We start from the raw sequence: 15252 nt of genomic DNA on the forward strand, positions 1-15252 counted from the left end.
TCCAAGAGGGAGGGGATATATATATATCACATGATTCACGTCCTTGTACAACAGAAACTAACACAATATTGTAGAGCAATTGTAGACGATTAAAAAAAGGAGAAAAAGGGGAGAGGGCCCAAATTATTACAATCACAAATGAAAACGGAGAAATTACAACCACACCACAGAAATACAAAGGATCAAAAGAGACTACTATATGCAACTATATGCCAGCAAAATGGATAATCTAGAAGAATTGGACAAATTCTTTAAAAGGTACACTCTCCCAAAACTAAACCAAGGAAAAATAGAAAAAAATGAACAGACCAATTAACAGTGCAGAAATTGAGTCAGTAATTTTAAAACTTCCAAGAAGCAAAAGACCAGGACCAGATGGCTTCACAGGTGAATTCTACCATTTAGAGATGAGTTAATACTTATCCTTTTGAAACTACTCCAAAAAATTGCAGAGGAAGGAACACTTCTGAATTCATCCTCTGAGGCCACCGTTACCCTGATTCCAAAACCAGATAGATATCATACATGCAAAAAGAAAACCACAGGCAAATATAATCAATACAGAGGCAAAAATCCTGAACAAAACACTAGCAAACCTACTCCAACAATACAGTAAAAGGATCATACACTATGATCAAGTGGGATTTATATCAGGGATGCAAGAATTTTTCAATATCAGCAAATCAGTCAGTGTGATATACCACATCAACAAACTGAAGAATATAAATCATATGATCATCTCAAAAGATGCAGAAAAAGCTTTTGATAATAGTCAACATCCATTTTGGATAAAAACGCTTCAGAGAGTGACCACAGAAGGAACATATCGCAACATAATAAAGGTGATGATATATGACAAACCCACAGCTAACATCACACTCAACAATGAAAAGCTGAAAGTATTTCCTCTAAGATCAGGAATAAGACAAGGAGGTCCACTCTCACCACTTCTATTCAGCATAATTTTGGAAGTCCTAGCCACAGCAATCAGAATAAATAAACAATGGAATCCAAACTGTAAAAAAAGTAAAACTGTCACTGTTTGAAGAGGACATGATTCTGTACATAGCAAATCCTTAGCATCCTAAGATGCTACTAGAAAACTACTAGAGCTCATCAGTGAATTTGTAAAGTTGCAGGATACAAAATTAATGCATAGAAATCTGTTGCATTTCTATACACTAACAACAAAAGATTAGAAACAGAAATTAAAGAAACAATTCCATTTATCATCACATCAAAAAGAATAAAATACATAAGAATAAATCTACCTAAGGAAGCAAAAACCTATATTCTAAAAACCATAAGACACTGATGAAAGAAAACAAAGATGATGCAGACAGATGGAAAAGTATATCATGTTCTTGGATTAAAAGAATCAATATTATGAAAATGGCCATACTAGCCAAGGCAATCTACAGATTTAATGCAATCTCTATCAAATTACCTATGGCATTTTTCATAGAACTAGAAATCTTTATGGAAACACAAAAGACTGTAAATAGTCAAAGCAATCTTGAGAAAGAAGTACAGAGCCAGAGGAATCAGTTTCCCCATCTTTAGACTATACTACAAAAGTACAGTCATAAGAACAGTATGGTACTGGTGCAAAAACAGAAATATACATCAATGAAACAAGATAGAAGATCCAGAAACAATCTTAGGTACCTATGGTCAATTAATCTATATCAAAGGAGACAAAACTATATGATGGAGGAAAAATATTCTTTTATAAGGAGAACTGAACAGCTACATGTAAAATAATGAAATTAGAACATTCTTTAATACCATACACAAAATAAACTCAAAATGGGTTAAAGACCTAAAAGTACAAAACTCTTGCAGGAAAATATAGGCAGAACACTGACAAAAATCATAGCAATATTTTTTTTCAGCACTGTCTCCTAGAATAACAAAAATAAAAACAAAAATAAACAAATGGTACCTAACTAAACTCAAAAACTTTTGCACAGCAAAGAAAACCATAAACAAAATGACACAATCCATAGAATGGGAGAAAATATTTGTAAATGATGCACCCCACAAGGAATTAATCTCCAAAATTTACAAACAGCTCATGAAACTCAATATCAAAAAAAAAAAATAAAATCAAAAACTGAGAAGACATTTCTCCAAAGAAGACAGACCAATGGCAAACAGGTACATGAAAAGATGTTTACCATCACTAATTATTAGAGAAATGAAGATCAAAATGACATATCACCTGAGACCAGTCTGAATGGCCATCAAAAAATCTACAAACAGTACATGCTGGAGAGGATGTAGAGGAAAGGGAAGGAACTCTCCTACAGTGTTGATAATGTGAAAACGAAAGTGTTAGTCCCTTAGTCATGTCTGACTCTCTGCGACCATGAACTGTAGCCTGCCAGGCTCCTCCATCCATGGGATTCTCCAGGTAAAAATCTAAAAGAGTTACCGTGTGATTCAACAATTCTACTTCTGGGCATACATCTAGAGAAATTCATGATTTGGAAGGACACATATACCCCAGTGTTCACTGCAGCACTGTTTACAATAGCCAAGACATGGAAACAATCTAAATGTCAACAAATGAATGGATAAAGAAGCTGTGGTTTGAGATAGTGTCACCTGGAACTTGAGCCAACTGCACAAGGGTATTGGAGGTCTGGTGAGAGACCATGGCCAAGAACAAACTACTAGGGCAGAAGTCTAGGAATGTATTCCACACAGCCAGCCAAAAAAGCTTTAAGGTTAAAAATAAAGCAAAACCAGTTGCCACTAATCATAAGAAGATAAACATTGCGAATGATGAAAAAGTTACCAGAGTGAATAAAGCTTTTGTAGATAAAGAAAAGAAAGTTGCAAACTTCTCAAAAGGCCTTTCCCTTGAACCTCTGCAGAAACAGCTGATTTGTTAGCAGTGTCATGAAAACAGCAGTTAATGTTGATGAAGCTACAAGATTAATGGCTCAGTTGTAATACACTGGTGATGCATCAGATTTCCCCAAAGACCAATAAATTAAACATTTTATAAAAAAAAAAAGAGAGAGAGATGTACATATATACAGTGGAATATTACTTAGTTCTTAAAAAGAATGAAATAACCTCATTTCAAGGTTATTGCAAGATGTATAAACTTGGAGATTATCATACTAACTGAAGTAAGTAAGAAGAGAAAGACAAATATCCTGATATTCTATTACATGAGGAATCTTTTAAAAAGTGATACAAATGCCCTTACTTACGAGACGAACAAACTCACAGAAGTAGAAAACACACCTGTGGTTACCAAATGGGAAAGGTAGGGGGAGGGACAAATTGGGAATTTGGGATTGACATAAACACACTACTATATTTAAAATAGATTAACCAACAAGGACCTACTGTATACAACAGGGAACTCTGCTCAATATTCTGTAATAACCTAAATGGGAAAAGAATTTTGGGAGGGATGTTCAAGAGGGAGGGGACATAAATATACCTATGGCTGATTAATGTTGATGTTTGGTGGAAACCAATACAAATTGTAAATCAATTATCCTTTAATTAAAAATAATTTTTAGAAGAATAGATATATATATGTATGTATCACTGATATAAACAAAAAGCAATGAATAAAAAGTAATCATAAGGGGGGAAAAAAAATGTGACCCAAACTCCAATTTATTACCCCAGCAGTGTTCTTACCCAGTTTCATGCAGAGATGAAACCTCCCCTGAGAATTATCTGTTGTCAAGGGACAAGGGAGACTCCTGACATCTAGCAAGAAGGGAGGAGATCAGGAGGTGTTCAGGGGGGGCGGTGGAGTGAGGAGAGAGATTCAGCAACTTAAAGGCTATTGAAAACCTGTCTCTGTGTTTTTCCTGTAAAATATTAAGATCTATCATTTTGTTGGGATTTTACCTTTTTCTAACAGTATTTGATACTTTTTTAGGGAAGGACTGCTTTCATTATTAAAGGACAACTTCTAGGCAAAGTGCCATCCAAGTAAGCCTTGAATGATGAGTGGGAGTTTGCCAGGCCCTGGGGTAGACTAGGATGGGGTGAGCCCAGACAGAGAATTCTAGGCAGAGGGGACTCATGCACGTGCCAGAGGGCAGTTCACCTGAGTGCATCCATAGAGCGCAGGTGGCACACGGAGGCAGGGATGAGGTTTCTGTGGACCATGTCTAACTGTGCTGCGTGTCAGCTGTTAATCAGTCCTGTGAGCACTTGGTATGTAGCACTGCCAGTCTTTTAAATGATGTTCTGAAGCTCACAGTAAATGTTTCTGCTTCAAACCTTAGGAATGCAGGCTGAATGATAGATCGTGTGAAGCTAAAGGTCACCAGGAGTCACTGGCAGCAGTGCAGTGTTTATTGCAAGGCCCACCAAGGGTCTTCTGAATTGACTGTGGTCGAAATCAGCATAAGTCTTCACCAGATGAACTGGTTGGACATCTCCTATGCCTTATGAGACCAAGGAGGTGGTGTGCTATTGAGGAGGAAAAATAAAAATCGAAGGAGACTTGTGAAGTTTGTTAAAATAACCACTACAGTTACAACCATAGTAATTATCCTCCAATTAAAATGATTTTTTAAAAGAAAAATAAACCACTCCATTAATTGAACATGTAAAATTAAGTGTATTCAAGCTTGTGCCTTTATTATGTATCACATATATGATTTATATCCAATGTTCAGATGAGGAAAGGGAGGCTCAGAGGGGCTAGTTACCCTCCTAGTTTTCAAGGAGGCTGTGGGATAAACTGCCTCGTTTTTATTTCATAGCTGATCTTTAAGAGGAAAGAACACTGGCAAGATTTGCCAATTTTTGCTTTAAAAAGACATGTCTGTCAAACTTGTAGGTGGAAACTGAGACCAACGTCCTGCAGGATGGCTCCCTCATCGACCTGTGCGGGGCCACCCTGCTCTGGAGAACAGCAGATGGCCTCTTTCACACCCCAACCCAGAAGCACATCGAAGCCCTGCGGCAGGAGATCAATGCGGCGCGGCCGCAGTGTCCAGTGGGGCTCAACACCTTAGCCTTCCCCAGCATCAACAGAAAAGAGGTGGTGGAGGAGAAGCAGCCCTGGGCGTACCTCAGCTGCGGCCACGTGCACGGCTACCACAACTGGGGCCATCGCAGCGACACGGAGGCCAACGAGAGGGAGTGTCCCATGTGCAGGACTGTGGGCCCCTACGTGCCGCTCTGGCTCGGCTGCGAGGCGGGCTTCTACGTAGACGCGGGACCGCCCACTCATGCTTTCACCCCTTGTGGACACGTGTGCTCAGAGAAGTCTGCGAAATATTGGTCTCAGATCCCGCTGCCTCACGGAACTCACGCCTTTCATGCCGCCTGCCCTTTCTGTGCCACACAGCTGCTTGGGGAACAGAACTGCATCAAATTGATTTTCCAAGGTCCAGTTGATTGATGCCCTCAAGAGCCATCAATGACTTTATTAACAAGTTACTGTGAAGATTTTGCCACTAACTCTAGATTTTACCTTTTTATAATGCCGTTTATTTGGGGGAGGGGGGGGGGTCCTGAAGCTAGGAAGAAAGAGGGGCACGGTGATGAAACATGCCAGGCATTGACCATAAAAGTGGTGTGTTGCATGCTCAAAACAGCGGCATCATCATTGAAGTGTGCTTGATTAAACCGTAATACCTTTGTAACAATTGGATTTAAAATGCCATGCTTTCATTTCAACCTTGGGGTTTCTTTGGTAAACTGGGACTGGAGTTTAAATCCTATTTTAAAACTCCAGAAGAAATGTATTCAAAAGTTGTTGGCTCTTAATTGCAACCTTCGGTGCTGCGTGGTATAGGTTGTAGTCATGCCATGTCTGGAAATACTTAATACAGATTAGAATCTGACTAGATGCCAAAAGAGTGGCTCTGTAAGATGATGTTGGGGACAGGAGACCTTAAGTACAGGTGGTTGTTTTGAAATCTGGGGCTTTTTAAATTTTTCTTTTGAGGGGAGGGAATATGTTGTCATTATTATTATTTCTTTTAACTTCAGTGGAATTTAATTACTTTATACACACATTCATCAAATCCCTTGGCATTTCAAACAAAGAATTTTCTATAACTTTTTGGTCTGCCTTTTGATCTGCCATGGTCTGTGTCCCTGACACTCATCTTGCATGGGTAGAACTATTTGGTTGATTAAAATGTAACAACTCTTATTAAACATTCATTAAATGAAGGTGATTATTGCAGCAGGAAACATGGCCCAGGTTATATAATATCAAGTTCATTTGCTTACCGAGTAATTGAAGAGTGATTAGAAATAAGGTTTTACTCTTTAAAACCACTTGTTGGGGTTTCCTAAGTTTTTCTTAAGAAAGCCAAAATTCTGTGAACTTAAAAGCAACATGTTACAACGATGCAGTCAGTTTTGTTCGCTCCCCTTCTGCCATCTGTCGCCTTCCACTGCAGCTTACAGAGCCCTGTAAGTTTTGAAAATGTTTGCAAATCAAACTAAATTTAAATGTAATCATTAGATACACAACACCAAGTGGTACATCTGCAGAGAGCATTTGAAATTCCTGATTTCGAGAGAGCAAATGAGTGTTTACTGAGGAATAATTAAATCAGAATTTCATATGAGCTCCACCAGCCCTCTCTGTTAGTTTCATTTCATTTTTGAATAATAATTCTTGGATGTTCGTTCTCTGTGCTCGGTACCAGTGTATCACCATTCCCATGATGCAAAGATCCTTCAGGACATGCCCCTGCCAGAGCTGGCTGGGATGAAAGCTTCCTGCCACATGGAGCAACTGTTTAAATTAACATCCTCTTAAATTGACCATTGCAGATTCGTGCCGCATTTTTTTAACCTTTGTAAAGATATATAATTTATATGATTCTAATATACTGTATTCCTGTTCTAATTGGATTTTTCCATGGTTTGCCTGCTGGCAAATATTTTGCCTATTTTCACTTGTTCTAACCCATTTTGAAAGCCCTTTTCCTTAACATGATAAGATCTATTCATCTTGATTGCTGCTGCTTAAGTTGATTTAATATATAAAAAGTTCAGCCTCTAAGTTTTCAAATAGCTTTACTTCTTAGTGGAGATTATTGTTTATGATGAGGTGGTTTTGTTTTGGTAATTTTTAAGTGCTGTGAAAATCCAACAACAGTCCTCTTATTGATAGCTTACTGTATTCTGTATAGCTTGCTCAACCTGCAGATAGAGAATGAAACAAAAAAATGAAATTGCCCAGAATATCGAATGCCTTTTGACATACCCAGAGTCTCCCATGGTTAGCTTTTACCAATGCAATCTGTGCCGCTTTAGGCTCCACAAAATGATGCAGGAAGCACACAGTCCCTTTTCTTGCCATATGAAGAAGGTGATTTGAGGAGTCTTGATACCTTAAAAAGCATCTTGTAAGATAAATAGGTAATATCTTAGCCTTTCTAGATGCAAGACTATCAAAAACTTTTTTTTCCCAAAAAGTCACCATCTGATATAATTTTCTATTTCAAGGACTATAGTAGTTAAAGTGTAGTACTTCTACATCAGCCTATGCTGATGCCCCAAAATAGTTATGTTCCAACTTGAAAGCTTTGAATTTTAGTAAACTTGGGTAAAAGATTCCAAGCTCTTGGAAGGGGTAACAGTGACCCACCCTCTGTTAGTGCCACCCACATCTTTTCTTCTGACTTCCAAGTGAGGTTCCCTTTCCCCTGCCTGGGGAACCACAGCTAGGTCACACCTCTGTAGAAGGAAGCCAGGCTCATCTTGGCCACTTCCAGTAAGATCTGCTAACGTTGATTAATGAGACTCCCCCTACTCCCCATATTTGAGAGCAATTTCATTTGTGAGAATAAAGAACTCTAGCTCAGAGTAGAGTCATATAGTTCAGAAAAGGTAACTTCTCAGAGGTCATGCCTGTTGTTATGTCTTGCTTGACATCACATTCAAGGACAAATCCCACTTCCCAGGTGTATACATAGGAAATTGCAGACTAATTATCCTGATCTCAGCCTGACCAAAATGCCTTTTGTGACTACATTTCCAGAAAAACCCCAGTGATGTATTCCCATAGTTTTCCACCCACCGCCCCCCACCCCCAGTTGTTTATGCCAGTTTATTGCCAAAAAAGAAGAAGAAAAAGAAAAAAAAAGGTTCAGAGTTAATGGGATACAACTCTGAATATTTTTCTAGCCTGGAATTTTTTTTTATTATCACTAATCGGTGCTGCCAGGTCATGCATGCTGCAACTCTACATTTTCCTTATTTGGTTTCACTTTTTGCAAGAAGGGCTACAGTTCACATGGCAGAGTAAGTATTATGCTTTCTGGTTTTTTTTTCTAACTGTAGCCCAAAAGAATTAAAGTCTTTTAATATAAATAGCATATTTATCATTCCTCGATAGTTAATTATAGAGTTTGGTACCTTTGTGCCTCAGGGAAGCCACGTGACATAACTGGTTATAGAATTTCAGGGTTAGGGTTTAAAGAAAGGAGAAAGCCATTGGAAAAATGATGGGCTCCATTAAGGAGACTAATGAATCTGGATGCAGAAATATGCCAAGAACTGGCATACACATGATTGTAGTAGAATTTATTTCCAGGATCAGTAGGGAAATTACTTTTAAGTTATTACATCTACTATATTATCAAAGTTGAGGAGAACTCTTTTCTTCATAAAGCTTCAGTGCTTTATTTTTGCTTACATTAAAAAAATTTTTTTTCAACCCCTGCTGTTTGGGAGCTCAGTATTGTTATTTGGGCACTTTTTGAGAGTTTAAAAAGGAGCATGTTTTCTCCTTAATTTAAGTGTAACATAGGTTACAGAGTTGTTACCTGCAGTTCTATGATTTTGATCAATGTTCCTTTTTAAATCCATTCTGTTCTTTGGATTGAAAGGATATATGATCACGATGTTGTTAATGCTGGCTAAAAAACACTTGTCAGCTTCATGCAATCCTGCCTTTTAACAGTGGAATTTCTGATAGACAAACAACAGAATCTTGATTTTAAGCCGGATCCAGCTCTGTTCTTTTGGCTGTAGCTCTTACATCTCCACAGTTTAGCCTTCGTGGGCAGAGGGTATGAAGTTCCTCCTTGAGTGCTAGAAGGAGAGCATGGCTCTGTTATCATTTCTTTATGACCCAGTCAAAGACCAGTAAGACAACTCCAGAACCTTTTTAAAAGAATGTAAGCATTATTGAAGCAGTAAAACAGAAGGTTCAGTATTTCTTTTTAGTAAAACTAATATCCTCTCAAGTTTTCACCCTTATGCAGAATCCCTAGAGGAAGATAGGGAAAAGCAAATATTTTTCCAGTTCTACTTAACTATTTCTAAACAAACAAAAACTCGATAAAAGGGAAGTTGTTTCTTTTTAGCTGAGATGACAGATTGTTTCTCTGTATTAAATAGTCTAGAAGCTAAGAGGGTGGTCATATTTACCATGTATAGTGTTATGAGCAGTTAAATTTTATGGATATATTTGTAAAACTGTTCTTTTATATTTCATGTCAAATTGAAAAGTTTATTTCTTCACTATTGTATCTGTGGAAATACAAGCCATTTTACAGGAAAAAAATCTTCAAAAACTATTAAATGGATCTCGGTATCTTTGTGAGTCATTGTCTTTATCAGACTGTTCAATAGGAAGTAGATATAAAAGTAGACTTGACTTCTGCATTTTTCAAACTTTCAGGTTGATCCCAAACAGTTGAGCTGATCATTGTTTTATATTCTGCACAATACCTATTTAAATCTAGATTTATGAGAACAATTTAGTGGGGAAAGAAGAGTATTTAACAGATGGAGCTGGGATACCTAGATATTCACATGCAAAAGAATGAAGTTGGACCCCTTCCGCACACAGTATACAAAAATTAACTCAAAATGGACAGAGCAAAAACTGTAGAAGAATAAACCTTTGTGACCTTAGTCATTGAGTTCTTAAACATCAAAAACACAAGCAACAAAAGAAAATAAATTGGACTTCAAAACTAAAATATTTTGTGTTTCAAAGGACACTGTCCTTTACACTTTGTCAAAAGTAAAAAGACAACCCATACAATGGGAGAAAATATTTGGAAATCATATCTAATAAGGAAATAGTATCCAGAACACCTGGAGATCTCAAAACTCATCAAGAAAAGGACAGATGGCCCAGTTTAAAAACAGTCAAAAGATCTGAATAGGTATTTTTCCAAAAAGGATACACAAATGACCAATAAGCATGTACAGATAACCAGGAATATTAGGTATCAGAGAAATGCAAGTGAAAAACCAGAAAAATACCACTTCATACCCACTGTGAGAGTAGCAAGGGAAGAACAGAATCTGACTCCTTGTTGGATTTGTTTTACTTTAGCCTTTGCTCTCCATTGCTTTTTTTACTATAATCACTGAAAGGATGCTGTCTGTAAGCTGTAAGCATACATAATGGCCTGCCTCTCTGCCTGAAATGGGAAACCCGCCCCTCTGTCTCAAAGTTTAACTAAGGTGCCTTTGTTCAGCTCACAGGGAGACATTTTGACCCTGCCCACTTGTGAAAGGTTGCAGGAAAAAAAAGTTATCCCGGCCCCTCCCCACTGCTGGTTAATCCAGGAGATATTCTGCAAGGCTAATGGCATTTTTTACTTCCTCACCTTGTCCCTCTCTCTGTTCTACAAAAGATACTAGCATCCAGACCCTGATAAGACTAGAAACACTTATCTGCCATCTTCTCAGATGCCCGGCTTTTCAAATAAAGTCACTGTTCCGTTCTATTCCTTGTCTCAATACCTCATCTCCTGATTATTTGCCTGTCATGCGGCAAACAGACCAAGCTTGGATTTGGTAACAATAGCTAAAATCAGAAAGACAGTTACAAGTGTTCAGAGTGTGTTGAAAAATTGGAATTTTCATGCACTGTTGGTAGAATTATAAAATGGGGGGGAGGAGCCAAGATGGCGGAGGAGTAGGACGGGGAGAACAGTTTCTCACCCCACAAATTCATCAAAAGAGCATTTAAACGTCGAGTAAATTCCACAAAACAACTTCTGAATGCCGGCAGAGGACATCAGGCACCCAGAAAAGCAACCCAACTCTTCGAAAGGAGGTAGGAAAAAATATTAAAGACAAAAAAAAGAGACAAAAGAGGGAGGGACGGAGTTCTGTCCCGGGAAGGGAATCTTAAAAAGAGAGAAGTTTCCAAACACCGGGAAACCTTCTCACTGCCGAATCTGTGCCGAGCTTTGGAAGCACAGAGGGCAACATAACAGGGAGAAAAAATAAATAAACAATTAAAACTTGCAGATTGCGAGCCCTACGGTAACTCCCCCAGCGGAAAAGCAGCGCAGATGCCTGCATCCGCCATTAGCAAGCGGGGGCTGGGCAGGGAGGCGCGGAACGGGCTGCATCGCTGAGAGTAAGAATCTGGCCTGAATACCCTGAGCGCTATCTGAGCGAAATAATTTGGGCTAGCAAACCAGACTGGGATATCTACCACGCGAAAAGCCAGCCCTAACCTAAGACCGCCAGGCCCACGCACGGAACAAAGGACTGAACAGAGATAGCCGGCTGCAGACCTTCCCCCTCCGGTGACAGGCAGCCAGAGCCGGAAGGGGGCAATCGCAGCCCCAGAGAGACATTATCTATAAAACTGTAAGCAGGCTTCTTTGCTAACTAAAACTTCTTGGGGGTCTGGACGATCAACATCTGCCTGAGAAGGTGCGCCGGTTTTACACCCAGATAACCGAGTGGCGGGGAGGCGATAAGTCGCAGCATTGGCGCTCGCCGAACACCTCATCACCTGAGCTGCTCGGACCTGGGAAGAGCACAAAACGCAGGCCCAACTGAGTCTGCGCCTCTGAGGACTACCCGAGTGCCTGAATCTGAGCGGCTTGGACCTGGGAGGTGCATGCAACCCAGGGCCGGCCTCGGATTGTTCCCGGCGGAACAACCTAGAGCCCGAACAGTGTGGGCAGGGTGGCTACACGTGCCGTGAGCGGGGGCAGACCCAGGGTGGCTGAGGCACTGCGAGCCCACGCCAGTGTTATTTGTTTGCAGCATCCCTCCCTCCCTCCCTCCCCACAGCGCGACTGAACAAGTAAGCCTAAAAAAAAAAAAAAAGTGTCCTCCACCGTCCCCTTTGTGTCAGGGCGGAAACCAGATACTGAAGAGACTAGCAAACAGAAGAAGATATAACAGAGGGAAACGCCTTGGAAGCTACAGGCAATAGATCAAAACCCTGTGGTTACTACGGACTACATAGGAAGGGGCCTATAGATCTTGAGAAATATAAGTCGGACCAAGGAACTAGCCAAAAATGAACTGAACCCACAACACCCACAACAAAACCAAGAAAGTCCTAGGTATATTTTTATTATTTTTACAATCATTCTTTTTTTTTTAATTAAAAAAAAATTAAGTCCTCTATTGTTCCTTTAATTTTCACTTTTATAACCTATTACTTTGGAAAAAAAAAAAAGACCCTATTTTTTTCTTCTTCAGCAAACTTCATATATATATATTTTATAATTTTTTGACCTTGTGTCTTTTTTTTGTTTGTTTTTTCCTTCTTTTCTTTAACATTGTATTTTTGAAATTCCAAACTCTACTCTAGATTTTTAATTTTTGCTTTTTTGGTATATGTTATCGATTTTGTACCTATAGTTTTTTTTTATATAATTTCTGTGACTTTTTTTTTTATTCTTCTTCTCTGTTTCTTTCTCTTCTTCTTTTATATAACATTGTATATCTGAAATTCCAAACTCTACTCTAGATTTTTAATTTATGCTTTTTGGTATTTGATATCAATTTTGTACCTGTATTTTCTTTATAATTGTTGTGACATTATTTGTTTTTGTTTGTTTTCTCTCTTTATTTTTCTTCTTTTTTTTTTTTTAACATTGTATTTTTGAAATTCCAAACTCTACTCTAGATTTTTAATTTTTGCTTTTTGGTATTAGTTATCAATTTTGTACCTGTACTTTCTTTATAATTTTCGTGACCTTGTTTGTTTTTGTTTGTTTGTTTTTCTCTCTTTTCCTTCTTCTTTTCTTTAACATCGTATTTTTGAAATTCCAAACTCTACTCTAGATTTTCAATTTTTGCTTTTATGTATTTGTTACCAATTTTGTACCTTTAAGAACCCAATCTTCAGGACCCATTTTTCACTAGGGAGCGAGATTACTGGCTTGACTGCTCTCTCTCCCTTTGGACTCTCCTTTTTCTCCACCAGGTCGCCTGTGTCTCCTCCCTAACCCCTCTCTACTCTACCCAACTCTGTGAATTTCTGTGTGTTCCAGACGGTGGAGAACCCTTAGGGAACTGATTACTGGCTGGATCTGTCTCCCTCCTTTTCATTCCCCACTTTTATCCTTCTGGCCACCTCTGTCACCTTCCTCCTTCTTCTCTTCTCTGTATAACTCTGTGAACATCTCTGAGTGGTCCAGTTGTGGAGTGCACATAAGGAAGTGACTACTGGCTAGCCCACTCTCTCCACTATTGATTCATCTCATCTCATTTGGGTCACCTCTAACTCCCTCCTCCCTCTTCTCTTCTCCATGTAACCCCGTGAACCTCTCTAAGTGACCCTCACCGTAGAGAAACTTTTCATCTTTAATGTAGATGTTTTATCAATGGTGCTGTATAGAAGGAGAAGTTTTGAAACTACTGTAAAAATAAGACCGATAACCGGAAGCAGGAGACTTAAGTCCAAACCCTGACTCCAGGGAACTCCTGACTCCAAGGAACATTAATTGACAGGAGCTCATCAAATGCCTCCATACCGACACTGAAACCAAGCACCACACAAGGGCCAATAAGTTCCAGGGCAAGACATACCAAGCAAATTCTCCAGCAACAAAGGAACACAGCCCTGAGCTTCAAGATACAGGCTGCCCAAAGTCACCCCAAAACTATAGACATCTCATAACTCATTACTGGACATTTCATTGCACTCCAGAGAGAAGAAATACAGCTCCACCCACCAGAACACCGACACAAGCTTCCCTAACCAGGAAACCTTGACAAGCCACCTGTACAAACCCACACACAGTGAGGAAACGCCACAATAAAGAGAACTCCACAAACTGCCAGAATACAGAAAGGACACCCCAAACTCAGCAATTTAAACAAGATGAAGAGACAGAGGAATACTCAGCAGATAAAGGAACAGGATAAATGCCCACCAAACCAAACAAAAGAGGAAGAGATAGGGAATCTACCTGATAAAGAATTCCGAATAATGATAGTGAAATTGATCCAAAATCTTGAAACTAAAATGGAATCACAGATAAATAGCCTGGAGACAAGGATTGAGAAGATGCAAGAAAGGTTTAACAAGGACCTAGAAGAAATAAAAGAGAGTCAATATATAATGAATAATACAATAAATGAAATTAAAAACACTCTGGAGGCAACAAATAGTAGAATAACAGAGGCAGAAGATAGGATTAGTGAATTAGAAGATAGAATGGTAGAAATAAATGAATCAGAGACGATAAAAGAAAAACGAATTAAAAGAAATGAGGACAATCTCAGAGACCTCCAGGACAATATTAAACGCTACAACATTCGAATCATAGGGGTTCCAGAAGAAGAAGACAAAAAGAAAGACCATGAGAAAATACTTGAGGAGATGATAGTGGAAAACTTCCCTAAAATGGGGAAGGAAATAATCACCCAAGTCCAAGAAACCCAGAGAGTCCCAAACAGGATAAACCCAAGGAGAAACACCCCAAGACACATATTAATCAAATTAACAAAGATCAAACACAAAGAACAAATATTAAAAGCAGCAAGGGAAAAACAACAAATAACACACAAGGGAATTCCCATAAGGATAACAGCTGATCTTTCAATAGAAACTCTTCAAGCCAGGAGGGAATGGCAAGACATACTTAAAATGATGAAAGAAAATAACCTACAGCCCAGATAATTGTACCCAGCAAGGATCTCATTCAAGTATGAAGGAGAAATCAAAAGCTTTTCAGACAAGCAAAAACTGAGAGAATTCTGCACCACCAAACCAGCTCTCCAACAAATACTAAAGGATATTCTCTAGACAGGAAACACAAAAACAGTGTATAAACTCGAACCCAAAACAATAAAGTAAATGGCAACGGGATCATACTTATCAGTAATTACCTTAAACGTAAATGGGTTGAATGCCCCAACCAAAAGACAAAGACTGGCTGAATGGATACAAAAACAAGACCCCTACATATGTTGTCTACAAGAGACCCACCTCAAAACAGGGGACACATACAGACTGAAAGTGAAGGGCTGGAAAAAGATTTTTCATGCAAATAGGGACGAAAAGAA

General features: G+C 38.9%; 1 protein-coding gene and 1 pseudogene across 1 annotated transcript in view; both read left to right on the forward strand.

Moving 5' to 3' along the window:
* Positions 1-9561, forward strand: part of PELI2 (pellino E3 ubiquitin protein ligase family member 2) — a 199534-nt gene extending 189973 nt beyond the window's left edge. Inside the window, exon 6 of the mRNA XM_027554188.1 lies at positions 4829-9561. Within this exon, the coding sequence (XP_027409989.1) occupies positions 4829-5395 (567 nt within the window). The 3' untranslated portion in view covers positions 5396-9561. The remainder of the gene's footprint in view (positions 1-4828) is intronic.
* Positions 2132-3319, forward strand: LOC113900419 (annotated as a pseudogene).
* Positions 9562-15252: the final 5691 nt, after the last annotated feature.

This window comes from Bos indicus x Bos taurus, chromosome 10 (genome assembly GCF_003369695.1).
Source record: "Bos indicus x Bos taurus breed Angus x Brahman F1 hybrid chromosome 10, Bos_hybrid_MaternalHap_v2.0, whole genome shotgun sequence".
Classification (NCBI taxonomy): Eukaryota; Metazoa; Chordata; class Mammalia; order Artiodactyla; family Bovidae; genus Bos; species Bos indicus x Bos taurus.